Source organism: Hesperophylax consimilis, chromosome 28 (genome assembly GCF_061612785.1).
Source record: "Hesperophylax consimilis isolate HC1 chromosome 28, BYU_Hcon_1.0, whole genome shotgun sequence".
In the NCBI taxonomy this organism is placed as follows: Eukaryota; Metazoa; Arthropoda; class Insecta; order Trichoptera; family Limnephilidae; genus Hesperophylax; species Hesperophylax consimilis.
In genome coordinates, this window is record NC_142863.1 from 7760090 (window position 1) to 7778295 (window position 18206).

The 18206-nt window shown below is 35.7% G+C and overlaps 1 protein-coding gene across 1 annotated transcript in view; it reads right to left on the reverse strand.

Annotated features, from left to right (window-relative positions):
* LOC149410117 (terminal nucleotidyltransferase 4B-like) overlaps positions 1–16127 on the reverse strand; it is a 75374-nt gene extending 59247 nt beyond the window's left edge. The window contains exon 1 of the mRNA XM_089648570.1: positions 15657–16127. Coding sequence (XP_089504696.1) covers positions 15657–15997 — 341 coding nt within the window. The 5' untranslated portion in view covers positions 15998–16127. The remainder of the gene's footprint in view (positions 1–15656) is intronic.
* Between the last annotated feature and the right edge of the window lie 2079 nt (positions 16128–18206).

Here is an 18206-nt window from a genome sequence, read left to right on the forward strand (position 1 = left end):
CGTTATGTGCTTTATTTTTTATTAACATTTTATTGGAAACATACATATTTTGCACAGATTTTTTAGATTATATTAGCTGTAAATATCAATTTTTATCTTGAATCAGACTATACTGCCAGTAAGTACAGAATGTGTTTATGTACAATGTTTACAGCTGTTCTTTCATTAGACAGCACAAACAAATTTTGCTTAGAAGTTACACGCGAAAGAGCTACATATAGTTGTCCATATTAAAAATACTCAACGCTCAAATCTAAACCTGCAACTATGAACGTTTGAGCCCTGTGACTTATCATTGAACATGACAGTTTTAGTGGAAATTACAGTCGTTTAAATTGAAACGGTAAATCCGTCGTTATTAGAGGAATCCCGGGAATTAAAACAATTAATAAAAAAAAATGAAACTAACATATATATTTAGATGTTTAAGAGATATTTTAAACGAAAAATTACTTAGAACCACATACTTCGTTTTCTGTCAATCAATTATACAATACGGCATTATAGGCTGGGGCGGTACATATAAAAATCAAACTCAAACAATTTACATATCACAAAAACTAATAATAAAAACCATATTAAAAAAACCCTATTCATATTCGTCCGAACTTTTATTCAAACAATTTAAGGTCAGAAAATTAAGTGCATTATACTTCTACCATGCAACATTACAAATTTATAAAAAACTATATTCAAAATAAAATTGCACCCTTTAAAAATAACAGAAATCTTAGACAAACGTCAATACTTCCTACTCCTAAATGTAAAAAAAACAATAGGACAGTTCAACCATGAATATCTCGGAGTTAAATTTTTTAACTCATTACCAGAAAAAATTAGAAACATTAATGCAAATATAAACGAATTCAAAAGCCACCTTAAAAAGTATTCCGAACAGTTGAACTGAATCGTACCAAATATAAACCAATATAACAACACCCCCATACACACAAGCCCTGCTTATTTATGGGGGTACATCAAATACTAATATTATGTAATTAATAACTGTACTATATTGTGTAATTATATTATGTAATTGTTATATTATGTAATTCGTGTATCTTTTTTTACTAATAAAAAAAAAAAAAAAAAAAAAAAAATTCTCCGGTCAGTATTATAAACTCTCTTATAAATATTTAATCTGCAAACGTGTACCATTGAAAGTACGAACCCCGCCCGGTGTAGGTCTGCCAGAATCAATCACAATTTCTCCTTTTTGTAGTATCTTTGATATTAGTGTAGCTCACCCATAGACGGCACTAGACATTTTATTATTACAATTTTAATAATAACAAAAAAGTAGTCATGCAAAGCTACCACAAGGCGGGTTGGTTGTCTGCAGGTTCTGTCATTTTTCTTCAATTTAATAAACATAACACACTTTCATTTTGTTGGTAAATTTCACAGACATATGAATTTATAGACGAGAAGATAATGGCGAGGGGTAAAATCAACTGTTGAAGAACGAAGGGCGTAAGGCTGACTGTGATTCGTCAATAAATCAATCTGACAGTAAATAGGCATCTCGCATTATAATATCACCATTTACTTCTTAAAAGTAAAATCTGCTTTTGAATGAATAGACATTTTTACATGGGAGCGCAAATTACTCGCCACGTTATGAACAAATTTGCGAAGTCCAAATTCGGCAAAAAAATTCGGTTCTATTTTCAGAGTCGAATATTTCGTTTAAGTATTTAGTTAAGACACTTTTATAAATGTTCATAATTTACTTCCCAGCAACCAACCAGCTTTGTGTTTCGCGTCCAGACGTTTCTCGATGTGATAGTAACAACTGATTCATATTATACGATGTGAATATGCTTAAAATAAAGTAAAATAATGCTTATATATGGAATGTAATACGACAATTGGGTTTATTCTCTTTTTCACATCTATTTTTACAAGTTTTCATAGTACAAGTCAACATTTTGCCGTGTTATTTCGTAAAATGAACCGATGATGCCTCGACCATAGTTCGCACAAGAATGATGACGTCACGTTTTCAAATTTCACTTGAGGCCATACGCGAGCACAGCCGGCTCCAATGGAACCGGTATGGGGAGTGGGGATAATACGCTTTTAATCACTTAGGGCAGGTCTACTAATATTCATATGTCTATGGTTAAATTTAATTTGACGACAATGTCTACATGTAAGGCACTGGTCAATTCTTCTGATATAAGCTATCTATTGGCGGGAACCTCAAGGTCCACATTACTATACACTCGGTCTCTACAATACTCGACAGCTAAACGGAGTTTATATTATAGACTAATATCTAGTGCCATCTTTTTTTTATTTTTTTTTAAATTTAATATTTGAAAAAAAAATTTTTTTTTACATAGATAAATACAGGATATTAACAAGATATAAAACAATAGAAATTAAAGTAGCCTTTCCTCACCATAAAGAGACAATGCTCTTGTGTTTGGTGAAGGAATTCTAGTTCAATTATGTACATGTTAGTTATAGTAAATAAATTATTAAGAAACAACACAAGATTTAAACAATATTACTTCTAGATGTAAGTAGTGAACGTATTTTGGACTTATAATAGTTTAAGGTAATTTTTTAATTTAAGGTGAAATTCCTGAATGTTTTCGATGTTTTTTAAATTTAATGGAAGGTTATTAAAATAAATTATGCCTAGATAAAGATAGGTATTTTGAATGAGCTTAGTTATCTATGGGTGAGCTCTTACACTAATATCAAGGAAATCACAGAAAGGACAAATTGGGTTTGTTTTTGGCACACCGACAGTCGAGGGCACCCACCTCTCTCGAACCGTTTTAATGACCCTCTATCGGTTCTCACGTCAAGACTCTACTTTTGTGTAAATGAAGCTACTATAAAATGTTTCTAAAAGCCCCCGATTGTCCCTACACGGCACAACATACACGTATACATAACAAAAACGTTAAAGTGTTCTCATCTAAGGCAGTTTATACTTGTTCTTGAAGATTGTGGAGAGACGACATTTATAAAGAATAACACAGAAAGGATCTAAAAAACATACAAAGGATCTCATCAAAAATCTGGTACACGGACAAACCTATCTCTTCAGCGTCCGCAATAAAAATCATCATTGTTATATTCGTGATTTAGAATTTAGAGCGTAATCTTAAAAGTAAATTTTGTAATAATATAAAACAATTTGCGTCAAGGACACTGGCAACACTTATGTAAGCACGCTATATTATAATGTCTGTGTTAAAGTGCGATAAACAGGTACTTCAGTGCGCACTCAGGGTGCTTTGGCAGAGATGTGCATATATACTCGTAATATAACCAAGGGAGATGTGTCAAGAAATATCATAAGTAAATATTGCACCGCGTGCAGTAATATCTTTCACCCATGCTACTACTGCTGTTCGCATCTACGCACAGCGGCGTCCCGCATTTGTTTCTACCTACACACCAAACACTTTCATTTCAGCTTGAAAAGTACGTGCAGTTTGGTCGTAGCCCGGCGACAGTCGGCACGCCGTACATCAACTTGTTCCTATTATCTATGATTGTATGTTTAGTATTGTTGTACGTACTCAGTTCATGGCAGATGATAAGAATTAAGAGTGATGGCATGAAGATATAATAATGCAAGTATAACGGAGAAGATAAAGAAACTTGTGAGTTGGACTATCGCAAATGGCGCGAAACGCCACTTGCAGTAACTTCATTCCTTTCCCGTGATTCATGGCTCGGCTCCATAGACATATGAATATTAGTAGACCTGCCCTAAGTGATTAAAAGCATATTATCCCCACTCCCCATACCGGTTCCATTGGAGCCGGCTGGGCTCGCGTATGGCCTCAAGTGAAATTTGAAAACGTGACGTCATCATTCTTGTGCGAACTATGGTCGAGGCATCATCGGTTCATTTTACGAAATAACACGGCAAAATGTTGACTTGTGATATGAAAACTTGTAAAAATAGATGTGAAAAGAGAATAAACCCAATTGTCGTATTCCACATTCCATAAGTAAGCATTATTTTACTTTATTTTAAGCTTATTCACACCGTATTATATGGATCAGTTTTAGAAACATATACTATCACATCACAATGTAGCGATTCTCAAGTGTGCTCATCGTTGTTTACTGGGGTAAGTAAATTATGGAACATTTGTAAAAGTGTCTTAACTAAATACTCTGAAACTAACTACGACTCTGCAAACAGAAGAAATTTACTTTGCCGAATTTGGACTTCGCAAATTAGTTCATAACGTGGCGAGTAATTTGCGCTCCCATGTAAAAATGTCTATTCATTCAAAAGCAGATTTTACTTTTAAGAACTAAATGGTGATATTATAATGCGAGATGCCTATTTACTGTCAGATTGATTTATTGACGAATCACAGTCAGCTTAACCCCCTTCGTTCTTCAACAGTTGATTTTACCCCTCGCCATTATCTTCTCGTCTATTAATTCCTATGTCTGTGCTCGGCTCGCATTTCGGCTTACAAATGGATACTTACCATATAGTCCAAGCGATGACCGTAAAAATCCCATCCCATAGGCCACATGAACCAAATTAGTACTGGGCTACCCCATAGTTAAAAAAACGCATTCATCCAGATTTCGGCCCGGGAGGAGTCCTGGAAAGCGACGACTTCCGGTGTAATTTTTGGGATGAAAATATCCTACGTGCCACATTACCAAAACTAACGGCAAAAGTTGATTGCAAATTTGTTATGAAAAAAAAAATCGTTCGGCCAACTTTTGTGTGGGGAGAAGTACCTAACAAATGACATTGTAGGTATCCTCCAGATGCGGCAAAATATCTCATCGGCCACACGAATGAAATCGATGTCAGAATTTAGATAAAAAATTCCCTGTTTACGAATATGTCGTTCGGCCGAGGAGAACCTTGTGGTCTACGCGATTATTCGAGCGAAATATACATTTCTTCCAGCGACATTTTTAAATTCATCGTTCATTCATTTTAAGTCATCGCTTGGACTAATAAGATTACCAACAAGGAACGCAAAAAACACTTACGTAGCACGGTCAACCCATAAAGGATTTATCGATAATGTTGACAAGTTGCCATCGTTCCCAAGGACGGCTGCAGATCGCTAACGCACAAACAACAGTTCACGTCAAATAAATTAAGAAATAATTAGCGATCTGCAGCCGTGCTCGGGAACGATGACCGGAAGAGGACCGATGGAGTTATCTCGACCGTGTGTGTAGATAGATACCCCGGTCTTGCAACTACGAGTATACCGATTGCTATGTTGTTTGTGTTGACGGCCCTTTTTAGTAGTTCTTTTTGATAATAACAGACGGCGCCACTTCCGTCTACAACAATCCGAAACTGCCGAGTCATTATAATAATAATAATATCAGATATAACGCAAAGTATAAGAATAAAATAAACTAAAAGCTTCTAAAGGTACCTACTATACTAGCATTATCAGTATTGTCCTGGAGAAAGACCACCACTCAGAATCGAAGCGTCGCTTGATGCAGCATTAGCTGATGCAGAATTTCAGCGCCCTTGAGGTGATTTATCACAAAAAAAGGACGCTATATAATTTATTATTATTAGCAGTCTCTGGTAACCAGATCCGAATAGCCAGGTACTTCCCAACCTTCCTCTTGCCCGTCTCCTACCCTCCCCACAACATACTCCAATTCGGGGGGATTCTATATTACCATTAGCTTAGAGCAGTCTTGTAAGTTAGCAGTAAACACGGCTAACACCATTTCAATCAACGTTTCGATTTAGATTGGTTGCCTTTCTCAAGGACGATACTAAGAGTACCTACCACTATTTATAGTGATAACAGAACGCATTCATGTTTAGGTTAGGTATTATAATATTGTTTATGCTATGTCGAGCGAACGCGGCTATTATTTTATGTCAATAATACTGTCTGGTAGTACAACATTCAATAGGTAACCCAATTACCTTTTCTTAACGACCTTTGCTGACCTACAGAGCAATATAAATAATTCTTCAATGTTAAAACATAATAAAAATGTTATACTATTTATCTCTAAATAGTATAAAACACAGTTGTTTTCCGAATCTGCCTGTTTGTACGCTTAATTCTTTTAAACAACGCAACGGATTTTCACTATCATTTAGCAAATTTCTTCCGGACGGTTTATACAGGGTGTATCGGCACTAACCCGACAAACTTTAACCAGCTATTCCTTAGCACATTTGGAGTAAAAAATGTTATGTGCACTTTGCTGTCCGGTAACGTTTTTTTTTAATAAAAAATTAATTAAACATATTTTCACCACATGTCACCACTGTTTTATCCTTTGTCAAAATTTGAAAGCAACATCGCAACTCTCGCGTGTTGCTGCGAACGAAGCCCGTATTACATAATCCAGTACCAGAAAAGAAATATTTTATTTAACAATAATGATTATTCACATTTTTCGTATGCGAATCACTGATTGTCTTCTTGTATTGTACACATCAGTTTTATTTTTGTATCTAAATTGTTTCACCTCTGGAATGCTTTGGTTTCACCTCTTACGCGTTTCACGTATTAAATAGTCTAATTTTGAAACTAAGAAACTAATTAGTAGATTTCCTGAATTTATAATCGAAGTCCAATAATTCTGAGCACTTTTAAAAACAATTTTCCTCACTTAGGTACTTATCAATAATAATAATTGGATTATTTGAACAGCGCCGTTGTTTTTTAAATCACCGTAAGTGCTCTGTCAAAATGTTACTTGCTAGGCTATCCTACAACGTATATTTTTTAATAAATTTAGTTATTTACAACTTCGCGGAATGTGATTTATGAATATTATTGCTTATGTTAAAAGCCTTCCAGAATTACCGGAATATAACGAGCAGCTTGACACACTTAAGTTTATTTCCACTAATTTGAAGGTACAAAGAATGTATAGTTTTAAAAACAATCCCGATGAATCAAAAAACGGTTCATATAAAACTGCTGCGCAACACACTGAGACAAAGGAAAGCACTCACACAAACGTCATGACTGCATTGGATTGACCACCTGCAAATGAATGCTGCCAGATTGCTAATTTATTTAAACAATAATTATTAAATTTTATTTAAAATATCGCAATTTTTTTAAAAAATCGACAATAAATTACAACTATAATTTAAAAAAAATATTCTTAACCCCACGCTTTTTCGTAATTGATTAATTAATTCAGAATTTAAACGTTGCTTGAAATGACTAGCCGTATTTGGTGACCAGATCTGAATATCCAGGTTCAGAATTTAAACGTTGCTTGAAATGACTAGCCGTATTTGGTGACCAGATCTGAATATCCAGGTTTAGAATTTAAACGTTGCTTGAAATGACTAGCCGTATTTGGTGACCAGATCTGAATATCCAGGTTCAGAATTTAAACGTTGCTTGAAATGACTAGCCGTATTTGGTGACCAGATCTGAATATCCAGGTTTAGAATTTAAACGTTGCTTGAAATGACTAGCCGTATTTGGTGACCAGATCTGAATATCCAGGTTCAGAATTTAAACGTTGCTTGAAATGACTAGCCGTATTTGGTGACCAGATCTGAATATCCAGGTTTAGAATTTAAACGTTACTTGAAATGACTAGCCGTATTTGGTGACCAGATCTGAATATCCAGGTTCAGAATTTAAACGTTGCTTGAAATGACTAGCCGTATTTGGTGACCAGATCTGAATATCCAGGTTTAGAATTTAAACGTTGCTTGAAATGACTAGCCGTATTTGGTGACCAGATCTGAATATCCAGGTACTTCCTCACCTTCCACTCCTTCCCTTAGCCATAAAACTTACCCCAATTCAACATAAAAATTGTTTAAATTATCGGATGTAATGAAATGCATAATAATTAGACCCCAAAATACTTAATTATTCAGGGAAATAAACCCCTGAGTCATCAGTTGGAAATACCAACGACATTAAGTGAAATTAACAATGCAATAATCCTATTATTGCATTGTTTAAAATTTCACTTAATTATTAGCATTAGCAAATAATATTGGGATTAGCAAATAATAATTTACGACAATTTACTCGGAAATCAATAAAGCCAGAATAATAAAAAAAGAAAGTTATCACTTACGTCGTCTGTAAGTGGCTTTACCAAAGTTTGATAATGCCGTCAGAAGGTGAAACAGCTGTCACGCGTAATAATAATTACAACTAGCAGAACTTGTTTATAAACACACTGTTTTTATAAATTTTTTAATAAGACTGTTAAAATAAAAAAAATCTCTAAATTGAAATGGAGTTCTACAAACTAAACTTAAAATCAAATAAATTTATTGCGAAGGTTCAAAGTACTGTACTGTAATATTATATTAAATAATTTTTACGTGTTTAATTATTGTTTAAAGTCAGATTAAAGCGATTAAAAAACCCACCTGGCAATTCTTATTCGAGTTTCGTTGTTTTTACGTATTGGCGCGCTTACAAGCATCAGTCGTCTCATTTTTAACCATTAATATTTAGTGTGTAGGAAAGAGAGAAGACGCTTTTCGACACACTTGTCGAAAAACTTGTTGAATGCCGACGGGCATACTCTTCTACAGATTTTATTAAATATTGATATGTAGGTAATATTGATGTGTAAATGAATGACATTGTGAGAATTTTACCAATAAATAATAAATGAAAATGCGGACATGTAGTTTATGTTAATTTTTTTATTGGAGCATTTGTTCGAAGTGACTACCATTATTTTCGATGCAAGCGTGTAGTCTTGTTATATTTTGATTATTTAAGTTTGCAGGATTTGCTTTAATTTCTGCAGCGGCTTCCATCACTCGTTCGAGCAGTTGCTCTCTTGAGGCTATTGGCTTAGCATACACTTTTTCCTTGAGAGCCCCCCACAGGTAGTAATCCAGGGGGGTCAGGTCGGGTGATCTTGGTGGCCAAGCAATGGCCGGACTTCCACGGCCTATCCAACGACCAGGAAACTCGACATCCAAGTAGTTCCGCACGGCAATCGAATAGTGTGGTGGGGCTCCATCGTGCTGGAACCACATTCTCCGTAGTAATTCGAGGTTCACATCTTCCAGAATCTCGCCCAGTTGCACTTGTAAGAACTCCAAATACATCGGTCCATTTAGTCTGGGAGGCAACTCGATTGGACCGAGTATTTGATTTCCCAGGATTCCTGCCCACATGTTGATGGAAAATCTGTCCTGGCTCGACGACTCCCGAACAAGCTTGGGGTTTTGTTCAGCCCAATGGTGCAAGTTGTGCACATTTAGCACTCCTGTTTTAGTGAACTGTGCTTCGTCGGTAAACAATATGTTTTTCATGAAGTCTGCATCTCTTATGACATTATGCAGCATTCTTCTGCAGTACACGACTCTGGAAAAGTGGTCATTCTCCATGAGGCCTTGGCAGCGCCTATAGTGAAAAGGTTTGAGCCCGTGCTTCTTCAGAACTCTCCATACCGCCATGTGTTCCCTGTGTCCTATCATCAGAGCGACCCGACGCACGGACAGCGTGGGGTCTTCGGTAATTAAGTTCAGGATTCTCTCCTCAACTGCCACAGGAACGATGTTGTGTCCTCCGCCGGCGCCTTCAATCCGTCCGATGCCACAGTCACGCAATTGTTGATACATCTGAAACAAAACAACAAATAACAACTGCTTTTATTATTCAGCTCAGTAATAATGTCAAATAAACAATCGCGGGCTTTTTCACTCATTTTATTTTTAAAGAACACTTATTTTAGGCACATATCAGAAAACTTACGTTTTCTCTTCATTTATTTCATTTTTTTATAGTAAAATGTATAACAAAGTGTTTTAAATTATAATTTTCTTAACTAGGTACGGTTGATATCTTGGATTCACAGGGGTGAAATTGAATTCAAGTAATTTAAATAATCCCATGGTGAGAAAGGGAGTGAATTCAATTGCAGTGAATGATGCATTTATTAGAGATTAAAATTAATTAACTTTTTAAAACGCCGTTTAGTGACCACTGAACACAAATCACCTAAAGTACAATTTACATTTTTAAAGTTGGTGGCCCCTTGTTATGTTTTTAATGTTCCCAGTTTAAATTTCAAAAGCGCTTTTTGGCATTATCAATGAATGTAAATAGTTTCAATAAACAATTGATAGGGTACAAACCTGGACAAAGGTAGCATGGTGTGGGACGCGTCTTCCAGGAAACCTCATGCGATACTCCCTTACGGCTGCTCGTGAATTTCCATTGCAAAATCCATAAACAAAAACAATATCTGCTTGCTCGGCAGGTGGATAATTGAGGGGCATATTTCAACAGTAAAAACTTAGATAACAAAACAAAAACGAAACTAGAAACTTGATGACATGCGAACTCCCAAAACAGCACTGACCACTGATACGAGACGGGGTGGCGGGAACCACACGGGACTTGAGACAGAATATGTGTGAAAGAGATGACAGTAGCGCGGCGTTGCCAATTATTTTACCCCTATACTGTGGGCAGTAGCGGAGTGTGGAAATTTTATTTATTTTTTGTTTTTAAAAGAAAAAAAATGTTACCGGACAGCAAAGTGTACATAACATTTTTTACTCCAAATGTGCTAAGGAATAGCTGGTTAAAGTTTGTCGGGTTAGTGCCGATACACCCTGTATAGGGTTTTCCAATAAGAGGTGTTATTTTGATATTCAATCGTAAAAGATCAATGGTTTCGTAACTTGTGTGGCACGTAGCGCCGTCTTGTTGAAAGTAAACGTTGTCCAGATCAATACCATCCAATTCCGGACAGAAAAAAATCATTAATCATCTCTCGATAGCGCAATCCATTCACCGGAACTGTTGCTCCAGCCTCATTTTCGAAAAAGTTACGGTCCAATTACTCCGCCGGACCATAAACCGCACCAAACAGTCACACGTTGAGGATAGAGAGGCTTTTCAACAATAACTCTTGGGATTTCCGAGCCCCAGATGCGACAATTTTGCTTGTTGACGAAGCCACCGAGGTGGAAATGGGCCTCATCACTCAAGAAGATTTGCATTTGATTCACTCAAGAGAATTTTAATAATTTCAATGCGTTGTTGAAGCGTGTATCGTTCCATGTTTATTAATGGCGTAGTTTCTACTTGTGAAATGTTAAAAAAATGACAGCTTCAAAAGTAACATCTACCGAAATAGCGGGCTATTCAAAATAACACCTCTTATTGGAAAACCCTGTAGTACTAAATAATATTCAGTTCAATCATACATAAAAAATAGTGTACAAAAAAATATGCATTTAAAAAGGAAGATAATATTGGTAGCTTCTCAGTCGAAGTATGATACAGTTAAAATGAAGTTCATGTGGTCCAATTAGCTCAGTGATCTTCGCAAAGAAGAAAGAGGTCATGGGTTCAATTACCAGATGCGACTGAATATTTTTCCGTTTTTTTTTCTGTTTCAGATCTTTCGTTTGAAAGTCGTTAATTCTTCAGACTAATATGTTCAATTTCGGGAACAATTCATACGATTTCACAGAAATCGTTGTCTTCCTTACTGATGATGTATGCGGTATTCACATAAAAATAAAACAATTTTCAAGAAGAGAGAGTACGAAAGCGGTGGGCAATAAAGTTCCGAATGCGGAATACTTGGAGCAGGTGGATGAGTTTGTGTATTTAGGAAATATGTTCACGAGATGGGAAAACCGCCAGAGATATTAAAAGAAAAATAAATGCAGGTAACTCCATTAATGGAGGTCTAAATGCAGTTGGCGCTAACAAAAAAATGTCCAAAGAAGCGAAGTTAGCAGTCCACAATGGAGTGTTGGTACCTACCATGAAGTATGGAAGTGAGGCATGGAGAAAGGATGAAAGTAGACTGAATGCTGTTGCAATTGGATCCCTGAGGCGTATGTGTGATAAAACCATGTATAATCGTGTGAGAAGTGTGTGGATTCGCAAAGAATGCAAGGCTGATATAAGTAATGAACGATAGAAGAATCGGGGACGCTCGATGAATACATGACACGATCAAGCGAACCAAAGACTCAGAATAACAGAAGGGTATGTATGAATGTGAATGAAGCAAGGAGTGTGTGCCAACACCGAGTTGTTTGGCGGTCTATCCTCTGCCATTAGTTAGGTATAAAACAGAGCTAGGTACGTATATAAAAGTGCAAGTAAAATATCCAATGTTTTAAAGCAAGTAGCGATGTCATCGACTGCAAAGTTATCACTGTCAAGCTAAGACAAGGAATTCCTAGAATGAAAGTAAAGCCCAATTAACACGGCCCATTTTTAATTGACCCCAAATGTAAGTTGGATTCATAATTAAAAGGTCAATAACCTTTTAACACTTTTAATACAGTCAACCGAAAGAGGAACTAGTTATGTATATCGGGGCTTGTAGGTAAAACGGTCTTACCTGTTTACTTTTTACGCGAAATCGCTCAAGACTATGGAATCCCCAATACTTAAGGTATATACAGGGTGTATCGGCACGTACCCGACAAACTTTAACCAGCTATTCCTTAGCACATTTGGAGTAAAAAATGTTATGGGCACTTTGCTGTCCGGTAACATTTTTTTTAGTAAAAAATTTACCATTCATATTTTCACCACATGTCACCAATGTTTTATCCTTTGTCACAGTTTGAAAACCCATCTGGCAATATTTTATTCGAGTTTCGTTGAATAATATACGTACGTACCTACATTGGCGCGCTTTTACAATCACAACGAAATGGCATGGCACCATTCGTCTCATTCTTAGCTATTATTATTTAGTTTGTATGAAAGAGCGAACACGCTTTTTGACACACTTGCTAATAACAGCTGTTGAACACGAGAAACAATGCAAATGACAGTGACGGAGTGTGGATTTTTTTATAATTTTTTGTTTTTAATTGAAAAAAAATGTTACCGGACAGCAAAGTGCCCATAACATTTTTTACTCCAAATGTACTTAGGAAAAGCTGGTTAAAGTTTGTCGGGTACGTGCCGATACACCCTGTATACCAATAGTGAGGCTGAAAGATATTTTTTTATTTATTAATTTTATTTTAGTAATTTGTACATTTAAGTTTACAAATAACTAATTAATTTGTTACATATAAATATATACTATATTTTTTCTTGCTTGATGTGGCTCCTACACAACATCTTGAACTTTCCAATTGGTGCAGACTTTAGGTTTTCCGGCAGCGCATTATAGTATTTCATCCCTTTATATGAATACTATTCTGAGTATTTGCCTTGTCCTTTTTTGGTAGCCTGATTTCATTGGAAAGAAGGTTTTTAAATATCTGTCAATTCAGATCTGGTCACTAAACATGGCTAAAGCTATTTAATCCGTCAGGCTAATTTCTTCGCTTTTCGGAACAACTCATATATTATAGGCTCATAGAAATAAATCCCTTACTGCCATGGTGAGAAATATGATCTAAACGGTGTTAGACAGAGAAAACACCACGCTTTATATTCAAATCTAGAAGTTAATTACAGAAGATTTAAAATTGCATCTTTATGAAATAGACCGCAATTTGAAATTTTTGAAATGTAATTTCGAGAATTTTGTATTAATTATTTTTATATGAAACGACAAAAAATTGATATAAAAATAACGTTTAATAAAATGTGTGTTTTTTATCAGTAATTTTAGTCACAAAAAAACCTATGTTTAGCCATTTTTTATATTGAACGTAATATTTATTTGAATTATATTGCAAAGCTTGAAATAGTCTGACCTTCTGACAGAATATGCCAGAGGCTTTAGGGGTTAAACACTTTTTAGGGATTTGGCTATTGTTTTCAATTACTGACTAGCTTTGCACAGTGGTGATATTCACAAAATGGCGCTATAAAAACAAGTATAATACATCAATGCAAGCCAAGCATACTATATCATAGGCATTATATATTCATTATTGTTATGATTAATTAATTAATTAAGTGTTTTTGAGGGTTTATGACTAATTTTTATCAGGAAAACAACACGTAGGTACTTACCTAAATTACAAAAATAACATCATACACGACATAATAATAACACATTATTATTAATATTACATACATAAAATTATCTCTTTGGTGGATTGTAAACAACTTATAAATCAATACAATAGATAAAACAAAATAATAAACAAAACCCACGCAACTTATGAAAACATTATACATGAACAACATAACACATTTTATTAATTTTCTAATCTGAAACATACAAAAATTATGCAATCTACCATTGCACAATTCTTTTCTCACTGGTTGAGTTGATTAACCTACAAATTTGATACAAAACCATTCTGGAACCGTTCGGGGCCCAGTTTGTAAACAAAATTTAATAATACACTTTGATAAAAATCACTGAAATAATTAATACCAACCTATAAGGGTTTGGTGGTAATTTTACCTTCAAATGGTTAGAATAAGTTTTCTCAAAGGTTTACAATTTTCCAACCTAAAAAATTCAGAGAAAACTATTCTAGAACCTTCGAGACGTAGTTTGTAGGTACACAAACATTAGAGTATTTTTGAAAATGGCATACAACTTTTATAAAAATGTTTGAAAATCACTTTGATGTATTTATCACATATTTTCAGTTTGAGTAGGAATTTTATCATCAAATTCTCAATGGTTTCGAAAATTTCTAACCACAAAGTGTAGAGAAAACCAGTCTAGAACCTTCCGAGGTGTAGTATATACACAAATATTGACGAAAATGTAATTAAATAATTATATAAAACTTTTATTTTAGCGGCACTAGGTTGGGTAGGAATTTTCGCTCCTAATTAACCTCATTTTGGCAGTTTTTGTAATTGCTCAAAAATGATTGACAATAATATTTTACGAGTCAAATGAAATAAATTTTAATGGATGACAAAGTGAGGGAATGTTTGTGATTAGAAATGCATGGGGAAACATAGTATTTTGGGAGATAAATGCATCGAGAAAAAGCGCGGGTTTAATTTTAGATGAATACGATTATGGCCGTCAGATAGTGGAAGGTTCAGTGCAGAACTGACACTCCGAAAAGAAGCTAACCTGGCGGCAGGGAGTTGTACTACAATAATAAGTAAGGTAAATTACTATTCCAAATACGAAAATTGTTTTCTATCAATTTGCAAGTATTGTTTGCTGGTACTAATTCATCGCGATAGTAAGCGCTGCTAAATTGGTATCTGTTAAAATATAATGAATCGGAGAGAGCTTCTACTAGTCTATAGTATCTTATATTTTTTCGATCAGCAGAAAAAATGTTCCCTCCATGAGGCCAACTACAGAAGCAAATGTTAAGTGTTATTAAATGGTAAATGAATGGTTTGGCAATTACACGGCCGCAATGGCTAATGGCTATCGCAGGTGATAATGGATTGTAGTCCTATCTGACATATCAACCCACACGCGCCATTTTCATTGAAAAAAACCGATGGCGCAGTTTTACGTAGGTACGTACGGAAATCGAGAAGAAAAAATGTGTTCAAACGAAAGCGAATTGACTTAGTAATTAGCAATTTTATTATTTATTGAGGATGGATGGGATCTCGTGAGCGGTCACAAGTTGGTTTAGTATAAATAAGAGCGCGTACCAAGGCTGGCTGCCACTGTTGGCTGAGAGCATATTATATTTTTTACCCGTTCTAACTTATATCCTAGAACTGCTAGGGCATATTAGTGACAGATGATAGGACTGTCACCTGATACGATGGAAGTGATGAAAGCGTGAAGAGGGAGAATAAGGAGCATGGTATATTTACCCGAAGATGCCCTGGGAGTAGTGGAAGTTCGGGACCCGCCATGGGCAGCCGCCGAACTCCCCGATGAGAGCAGCGTGGTTTTTATTCATGTTAAATGTCGACGCTCGGTTGTCAACCATTTTCCTCCGCGCGGGATTGTAGTAATTGGTATTCCTATTATCACCGGCGTTTATGTCGTTTATCGGTATATAGTCCGGCGTCTTGATCATATTTATATTATTAACGTAACAGTTTTCGGAACTATTCTTTTTCAGTAAGTCACTCGCTTCCCAAATGCGAAGCCAAAGTTGCTTCGCGGGTCCTTCTTGTTCGGGCTGATACCACGCCACGGCGGGATCCATTCAGCCGACAAGAGGCGCAGATTGTTTAAAAACACACCCACCTCACTTTTTCACATTGATTTAAACACGATTAACACAAAATAAATATAAAATAATCCAAAATAAGTCACACCTTGCAAACACCACGGGCAACATGCATGGAGGTTAAATAACTGACTGGCGAGTGGCGGCAGATGGCGGTGCAATCGCCGACCACTTCTCCTAGCCAAGTCAAGTACGCAATACTATCGCTATTTGCCATTACTTTACCCGAAACTCTCTTCAAATCCTGCACAAATGGAGATTTAAGAAATTGTTTAGCGGCGTGCACGAAAACTGGCGCACTCGCAAACATTTACGTTACGCGCAGAAATATATTGTATTGCAAATTGTGTAGTGCTAGTTTACGACGCTAGATTCGCTAGTATTTGAAATGTGTTTTTGAAAACTGAGCTTCGTCAATTGTGTCTATAGCCTTGCTCTTGGATTGTTCCGCGAACTTCAAAATAATCTTATAATGATAACGCTGTCGGATCGAAGGATGTTACGATTTATTTTTAATTTAGTTTTGTGCTATTGCGAAAGTTCCAGATAAAAGCACGGAATCCTTTGACCTCTCGACCTGCTTTATTTTAATCTGTTAGTGTTATTATTAGTTAGTATTTTTCAATACCTGATGCTCAATTTCATTATAAATTTTCATTTCCTGCCAAATCAGCTACAGAATAATAATGTTAACAAGCCATTGACCTAAATCCTAAATAGGTACTTACCGTAGACATATGAATATTAGTAGACCTGCCCTAAGTGATTAAAAGCGTATTATTCCCCACTCCCCATACTGGTTCCATTGGAGCCGGCTGGGCTCGCGTATGGCCTCAAGTGAATTTAGAAAACGTGACGTCATCATTCTTGTGCGAACTATGGTCGAGGCATCATCGGTTCATTTTACGAAATAACACGGCAAAATGGTGGCTTGTGGTATGAAAACTTGTAAAAATAGATGTGAAAAAGAGAATAAACCCAATTGTCGTATTACATTCCATATATAAGCATTATTTTACTTTATTTTAAGCATATTCACATCGTATAATATGGATCAGTTGTAGAAACATATACTATCACATTGAGATACGTCTGGACGCGAAACACAAAGCTGGTTGGTTGCTGGGAAGTAAATTATGAACATTTATAAAAGTGTCTTAACTAAATACGTAAACGAAATATTCGACTCTGAAAATAGAAGAAATTTATTTTGCCGAATTCGGACTTCGCAAATTTGTTCATAACGTGGCGAGTAATTTGCGCTCCCATGTAAAAATGTCTATTCATTCAAAAGCAGATTTTACTTTTAAGAACTAAATGGTGATATTATAATGCGAGATGCCCATATACTGTCAGATTGATTTATTTATTTATTTTTATTTATTTATTGTTTATTTGCAAAAACAGTATGAACCAGAACATTGCAATATCGATAATTAACATTTACAAAAAAGTGAATAACAAATAGGTACATTTACAAGTGGGACAAAGAAAAAAGTTTCAAATTTAGATTTACAATTTTAAGTATTGAATAATAATATTTCACGTTTAAATACGTTGTAGGACATGTGGAAAATATCCACATTTCCTGCGAGGCAGTTAATTAACCTAGTGATTCTTCCCAAGGGCATCACCATTGGTAAGTTAGTTCTGCACCTAGGAAGAATCAAAAGCCTGTGTTGGCGGCCTCGCGCGAAATTATCCGGGACATAAAATCCTATTTTAGCCAGAATGTCTGGTATTGATACTAAACCGTTTAGTAGCTTATACGCCATCAGGAGTAATGCAACATCCCTTCTGGAACTAAGGCTGCATATACCCAGCATTCCCGAGATAAATGCTGTTGGAAACAGCCATGGGTAATAACCAAACTCTCTCATGTAGAGGTATCGTAAAAACTTTTTTTGTATCTTCTCGACCATTAGTACATAGACAGTGTCCTCTGGCCCCCATACCTGAGATCCATTCTCGAGAATGCTACGCACTAAGCTAAAGTAAAGCAGCCTTATTACTGCAAGGTTGGTCAAGTCTTTCGAATTGTGTATGACAAAACCCAACATCTTAGTGGCTGATTTACAGATCTTTTCAATATGAGCGTGAAATGTTAAGCGAATGTCGTACACAATTCCCAAGTCCTTGCAAGTCACCATGTGCTTCAGTGACGTATCTTTCATTTTGTAATTAA